The sequence below is a fragment of the Oncorhynchus nerka genome, linkage group LG9b (genome assembly GCF_034236695.1).
Source record: "Oncorhynchus nerka isolate Pitt River linkage group LG9b, Oner_Uvic_2.0, whole genome shotgun sequence".
Taxonomy (NCBI): domain Eukaryota; kingdom Metazoa; phylum Chordata; class Actinopteri; order Salmoniformes; family Salmonidae; genus Oncorhynchus; species Oncorhynchus nerka.
In genome coordinates this window covers 49,351,051-49,358,633 of record NC_088424.1, presented here as the reverse complement: position 1 = coordinate 49,358,633, position 7,583 = coordinate 49,351,051, and the positions used below count along the sequence as shown (strand labels likewise).

Genomic DNA, 7,583 nt, shown 5'->3' with positions numbered 1-7,583 from the left:
TGGCCTTTCCAGGGAGTTTTTCCTAGCCACTGTGCTTCTACACCTGCATTGCTTGCTGTTTGGGGTTTTAGGCTGGGTTTCTGTACAGCACTTTGAGATATCAGCTGATGTACGAAGGGCTATATAAATACATTTGATTTGATTTAGTCTATGTGTACGTCTCAAATGGCACCAAATTCGGGACGTACCCTAAATCTCCCTGAACTAATATTATCCAAAGTTACTGTAATTGAATCAGACACAAGAAAACAATTCCGTTAACTGCTATAGAATGTATGTGTATTGACATAAATATACATCGTTACTGAATTCTGGGTTACAGTCATAACTATTACCATATACTAAGTAACGCCCTCATGAAAATACATTTACAAACAAAAGAAATCAGATCATAACAATGACCCCCCCCCCCCCCAAAAAAAAATCTATTCATCAAATGTGTAAGAGAACATTTATATGTGCATATATCATAATTGTGTGTCCTAAATATTTTAATTGTGCAACTAGTCAAGCTACAGTATATACAGATGTGGTATCTCTCTCTGACAGGCTACTGATACAGATGTGGTATCTCTCTCTGACAGGCTACTGATACAGATGTGGTATCTCTCTCTGATGACAGGCTACTGATACAGATGTGGTATCTCTCTCTGATGACAGGCTACTGATACAGATGTGGTATCTCTCTCTGATGACAGGCTACTGATACAGATGTGGTATCTCTCTCTGACAGGCTACTGATACAGATGTGGTATCTCTCTCTGATGACAGGCTACTGATACAGATGTGGTATCTCTCTCTGATGACAGGCTACTGATACAGATGTGGTATCTCTCTCTGATGACAGGCTACTGATACAGATGTGGTATCTCTCTCTGACAGGCTACTGATACAGATGTGGTATCTCTCTCTGACAGGCTACTGATACAGATGTGGTATCTCTCTGACAGGCTACTGATACAGATGTGGTATCTCTCTCTGACAGGCTACTGATACAGATGTGGTATCTCTCTCTGATGACAGGCTACTGATACAGATGTGGTATCTCTCTCTGACAGGCTACTGATACAGATGTGGTATCTCTCTCTGATGACAGGCTACTGATACAGATGTGGTATCTCTCTCTGACAGGCTACTGATACAGATGTGGTATCTCTCTCTGATGACAGGCTACTGATACAGATGTGGTATCTCTCTCTGATGACAGGCTACTGATACAGATGTGGTATCTCTCTCTGATGACAGGCTACTGATACAGATGTGGTATCTCTCTCTGATGACAGGCTACTGATACAGATGTGGTATCTCTCTCTGATGACAGGCTACTGATACAGATGTGGTATCTCTCTCTGATGACAGGCTACTGATACAGATGTGGTATCTCTCTCTGACAGGCTACTGATACAGATGTGGTATCTCTCTCTGACAGGCTACTGATACAGATGTGGTATCTCTCTCTGACAGGCTACTGATACAGATGTGGTATCTCTCTCTGACAGGCTACTGATACAGATGTGGTATCTCTCTCTGACAGGCTACTGATACAGATGTGGTATCTCTCTCTGATGACAGGCTACTGATACAGATGTGGTATCTCTCTCTGATGACAGGCTACTGATACAGATGTGGTATCTCTCTCTGATGACAGGCTACTGATACAGATGTGGTATCTCTCTCTGACAGGCTACTGATACAGATGTGGTATCTCTCTCTGATGACAGGCTACTGATACAGATGTGGTATCTCTCTCTGATGACAGGCTACTGATACAGATGTGGTATCTCTCTCTGATGACAGGCTACTGATACAGATGTGGTATCTCTCTCTGACAGGCTACTGATACAGATGTGGTATCTCTCTCTGACAGGCTACTGATACAGATGTGGTATCTCTCTCTGATGACAGGCTACTGATACAGATGTGGTATCTCTCTCTGACAGGCTACTGATACAGATGTGGTATCTCTCTCTGACAGGCTACTGATACAGATGTGGTATCTCTCTCTGATGACAGGCTACTGATACAGATGTGGTATCTCTCTCTGACAGGCTACTGATACAGATGTGGTATCTCTCTCTGATGACAGGCTACTGATACAGATGTATCTCTCTCTGATGACAGGCTACTGATACAGATGTGGTATCTCTCTCTGATGACAGGCTACTGATACAGATGTGGTATCTCTCTCTGACAGGCTACTGATACAGATGTGGTATCTCTCTCTGATGACAGGCTACTGATACAGATGTGGTATCTCTCTCTGACAGGCTACTGATACAGATGTATCTCTCTCTGACAGGCTACTGATACAGATGTTGTATCTCTCTCTGACAGGCTACTGATACAGATGTGGTATCTCTCTCTGATGACAGGCTACTGATACAGATGTGGTATCTCTCTGACAGGCTACTGATACAGATGTATCTCTCTCTGACAGGCTACTGATACAGATGTGGTATCTCTCTCTGATGACAGGCTACTGATACAGATGTGGTATCTCTCTCTGACAGGCTACTGATACAGATGTTGTATCTCTCTCTGACAGGCTACTGATACAGATGTGGTATCTCTCTCTGATGTCAGGCTACTGATACAGATGTGGTATCTCTCTGATGACAGGCTACTGATACAGATGTATCTCTCTCTGACAGGCTACTGATACAGATGTATCTCTCTGATGACAGGCTACTGATACAGATGTGGTATCTCTCTGATGACAGGCTACTGATACAGATGTGGTATCTCTCTCTGACAGGCTACTGATACAGATGTATCTCTCTGATGACAGGCTACTGATACAGATGTGGTATCTCTCTGATGACAGGCTACTGATACAGATGTTGTATCTCTCTCTGACAGGCTACTGATACAGATGTATCTCTCTGATGACAGGCTACTGATACAGATGTGGTATCTCTCTCTCTGACAGGCTACTGATACAGATGTGGTATCTCTCTCTCTGACAGGCTACTGATACAGATGTATCTCTCTGATGACAGGCTACTGATACAGATGTGGTATCTCTCTCTGATGACAGGCTACTGATACAGATGTGGTATCTCTCTCTGACAGGCTACTGATACAGATGTGGTATCTCTCTCTGATGACAGGCTACTGATACAGATGTGGTATCTCTCTCTGATGATAGGCTAGTGATACAGATGTGGTATCTCTCTCTGACAGGCTACTGATACAGATGTGGTATCTCTCTCTGATGACAGGCTACTGATACAGATGTGGTATCTCTCTCTGATGATAGGCTAGTGATACTGTATAACAGTAAATCTGGTCGGACTCATGCTGCTTGGGCTGAACAGACAATGAACAGCCCCCTTCAGACTGCTTGTCAAAGGTTAGGGGTAAAATCCATTCCAATTCCGCAAGCAAACTGAAAATTCCAATAATTCCCAATTAACCACCATTTTGTATTTTCCACAAATGAGGATGGAAAATTTTACTTGGGAATGTTGGTTTATTTCCAGAACCGACATGGTATTAACCTGTTACCCGGCTGTCTAACGAAGGCCCAAGACTTTGGTATAACCTGTATGTATCAAAAGCAGAATGGTGACTCCTACAGTGTAATATATCAACCAATCATTACAATTAAAACAGCCATTTAAGATCCACATGTAAAAAGATATACACAACAAAATGTTATGCAGAAAATCACCATTGTTGTTGTTGTTGTTGTCTTAAAATACAGTAAGGTTAAACAAACAAAAAACACTTTAAATGTTACTGATATTCAATAAAGTAAAATAAATAAAGTTATAATAAGAAGAACCCTGTCTGTCTAAATAGCAACAAATGTTTTTTTTTTTTTTTTTTTTAAACGTGAAAAATATACATTAATGGTCATTGTAGTAGATAGTAGCCTAAACATTATTTTTTTTTTTCTACATGAAGTGGGGAAAAAAATAAAACCTAAACAATTCAATAAAATACAATTGAATAGGATCATATTTACTACATGCCCGTGATGTCATTACAGTAATGGACACGGTATGATCCAACCATCTTCTCTTTGTTACACCTCAGTACATATCACAGGGCCTGTATTCATGAGTGTGTGTGTGTCACATGTGTATTAGTGCATGTACGTGCGTGTGTGTGTCACATGTGTATTCATGAGTGTGTGTGTGTCACATGTGTATTAGTGCATGTACGTGTGTGTGTCACATGTGTATTAGTGCATGTACGTGTGTGTGTGTGCGTGTGTCACATGTGTATTAGTGCATGTACGTGTGTGTGTGTGTGTGCGTGTCACATGTGTATTAGTGCATGTACGTGTGTGTGTGTGTCTGTCACTATATACGCATGGTGTGTGTGTGTGCGCGCACATGTGTATTCATGAGTGTTAGTGTGCACATGTGTATTAGTGCATGTACGTGTGTGTGTGTGTGTGTCTGTCACTATATACGCATGGTGTGTGTGTGTGTGTGTGTCTGTAACAGTCCGTCCTTACGAATGTGGCCCAGCCTCTAGCTTCCAGTCCCTCTGGCTCTGCGTGTCGGCGTCTCCCTGGATGCTGCCCGGGGCGGCGGTGGCGGCGGCGGTGGGGGACAGCGTTCTGCGCTGGCTGTGCATCGTGTTCCAGTGGCGCTTCAGGTCCGACGCTTTGATGAACGCCTTGTCACAGGAGCCGCAGTTGAAGGGCCTCTCCCCTCGGTGCTGCCGCTCGTGGTCTCGCAGGTGGGACTTGTGCTTGAAGGCCTTTTCACACATCTGGCATCCGAAGGGTCTCTCGTTGCTGTGGACCCTCTCGTGCCGCTTTAAGTCGGGCCCTCGTATGAACGCCTTGCCACAGACCAGGCAGCGGTGCGGTTTAAAGCCCGTGTGGATCTTCAGGTGCTCTTTGAGGTGGGCCTGGGTGGTAAAGGTTTTGGGGCACACCTCGCAAGCGAACGGACGGTGGGCCAGGTGGGATTTGTCTTTCTTGGGGCCGTCTCCGCCTGGTTTCATTCCCGGGTGGATGCCGTCAGAGCGGTGGCCGTACAGCAGGTAGTCAAGCTTCATATCGCTGGAGGAGGAGGAAGAGGAGGTCCAGCCGTGGGCGCTGTGGGGGTCTTTAGACATGTTCCCGCCGAAGTGAGGAGGGACCCCGTGAGGCCCCCCGGAGCCCATGGCCTCCATCCCTCCATCGTAGAAGCTGTTCTTCCTCACCTCCTCCATGGCCAACTCTTTCAAAATGGCGTCCTGGGCTCTCATACCGTCCCCTGGCGCCTGGTTCTCACGACTCGGCTTCATATTGGGCTCACGTTTCTGTGAACACAGGTTGTCGAGGAACGTGATCCCCAGGACCTGTCCGGATGACATCATGAGGTTGATGTCCTTTTTGCGGACGGCGAGCCTGGCGGTGTACATGTAATTGAGGACCTCCTCGAAGATGTCTGAACGGATGAAGTCGAGCTCCACGATGGAGTTGTCCACATCGTTCTGTTTTTTAAACAGCTTCTTGAAGTAGATGCTGCAGGCGGCCAGGACACAGCGGTGAGCTCTGAACTCAACGTTTTCCACCACAACCACGACGTCACAGTGGTCCCCTTCCATCCTCTGCTGGTTCAACATCTTCAGGAAACTGGTCTTGTGATCGTAGTCGATGTATTTCAGGAATTCACCCATGATTGCAGGTTTATTTAGTGGGTATTTACCTGCAACAAAAACAAATGCAGTGTCCAATGGTAACTGGAAAAAAAAAGTGTCTGTTTTTATAATAGTTATAACATTTTTGGTAAATATAAAAAAGGTTTTCGAGTTAATTAAAACACGACAATTGGTGTGTCAAATATCAATAATAGCAGAGTGTTACGAATTAATGTAGATTAGTTAGTACACAGTATACAAATCGGTATCGATCAAAATATATATATATATATATATAAATATAATTGTCACACCAAAGCAAACTTCTGAAATGTGTTCGGTCGGCTGTTACTTCGTATATATATTGTTGTTCGTCAGTTCCCATCCAACAGTGAGAGTATCCACAGCTGACGACGAGACAATAACAGACCGCAGTAACAATGCAAATCAGTCAAGCAGCAATCGGGTTTTGGGGGAAGGAAAATAAAAACAACACGGAACTGTCGAAAAAAACAAATGCAGGTATCCGCAATAAAATTCAATCCCAACGCATATGGATACAAAACTGTTTTGTACCCAGCGGGGGAAAATAAACGGTATTTCTGCGAGTTATAAGGAATTATAAAAACGCCCTTTCGTAGCCAGTTATTTCTGCTACCACTGCTGACCCGTGTACGTTTCACATTTCAGAGAGCCCAGCCATTTTGCCCAGCAAGCCTCCATTAGAAGGTTTTCCTGAACTTTTATCCAAGTTAAAACATCAAACAGAACAGTTCATTTACACTGGTCGATGAAATGTGTAAATATAAGATTGGTCCCCTTCGAGAAGAAGAAGAAGAAGAAAAAATGTCTATACCAGAAACACGAATCCGGTTTGGTGTTGTCACGCAAGGCTGCAGTCGAAGACGACGCAACAACCCTGGTCTTTCTGCCTCTTTCTCCTCTTGTTGTGACCGTCAGCTCTCAGAGGAAGTGAAGCTGGTGTTTCTGCCCTCTGTAGGACTGGAGGGGAATTACAGGCAGGTTCTCTCTACTGTATTCTAACAATGGATGTAAATATGACCCTCATAAATCAACCAAATTAGTCCCCCAACCCCAAAAAAACTAACAAAAAAACGGATAAACTTTCAAGTGCCTTCTGGTAAACTTGATCATGTGTGGCTTGGGTTCTGAACTGCTCAAACCCCCCCCCCACCCCCCCATCTACATGACTCAGTTCCCCCCATTCTACATGACTCAGCCCCCCAGCTACATGACTCAGTTCCCCCCATCTACATGACTCAGTTCCCCCCATCTACATGACTCAGTTCCCCCCAGCTACATGACTCAGTTCCCCCCATCTACATGACCCAGTTCCCCCATCTACATGACTCAGTCCCCCCCCATCTACATGACTCAGCCCCCCATCTACATGACCCAGTTTCCCCCATCTACATGACTCAGTTCCCCCATCTACATGACCCAGTTCCCCCCATCTACATGACTCAGCCCCCCATATACATGACCCAGTTCCCCCCATCTACATGACTCAGTTCCCCCATCTACATGACCCAGTTCCCCCATCTACATGACTCAGTCCCCCCATCTACATGACCCAGTTCCCCCCATCTACATGACTCAGTTCCCCCATCTACAAGACCCAGTTCCCCCCATCTACATGACTCAGTTCCCCCCATCTACATGACTCAGCCCCCCATCTACATGACTCAGCCCCCCATCTACATGACTCAGTTCCCCCATCTACATCACTCAGTTCCCCCCCCCATCTACATCACTCAGTTCCCCCCATCTACATCACTCAGTTCCCCCAGCTACATCACTCAGTTCCCCCATCTACATGACTCAGTTCCCCCCATCTACATGACTCAGTTCCCCCCAGCTACATCACTCAGTTCCCCCCATCTACATGACCCAGTTCCCCCCATCTACATGACTCAGTTCCCCCCATCTACATGACTCAGTTCCCCCATCTACATGACCCAGTTCCCCCCATCTAC

The 7,583-nt window shown here is 45.2% G+C and overlaps 1 protein-coding gene across 4 annotated transcripts; it reads right to left on the bottom strand.

The window, feature by feature from the left end:
* Positions 1-257: 257 nt before the first annotated feature.
* Positions 258-6,532, bottom strand: LOC135565754 (zinc finger and BTB domain-containing protein 14-like). Of its 4 annotated transcripts, none has more exons than XM_065013802.1 (2): positions 6,443-6,532; positions 258-5,654 (listed from the first exon to the last, which is right to left on the bottom strand). In XM_065013802.1, the coding sequence occupies exon 2, from the start codon at positions 5,623-5,625 to the stop codon at positions 4,465-4,467; it is 1,161 nt and encodes a 386-aa protein (XP_064869874.1). In that variant the 5' UTR covers positions 5,626-5,654; positions 6,443-6,532; the 3' UTR covers positions 258-4,464. The 4 variants fall into 4 exon arrangements, with proteins under 4 accessions (XP_064869874.1, XP_064869872.1, XP_064869871.1 ...); XM_065013800.1 differs by having other exon boundaries at positions 258-5,688; positions 6,443-6,517; XM_065013799.1 differs by lacking the exon at positions 6,443-6,532 and adding an exon at positions 5,901-6,429.
* Between the last annotated feature and the right edge of the window lie 1,051 nt (positions 6,533-7,583).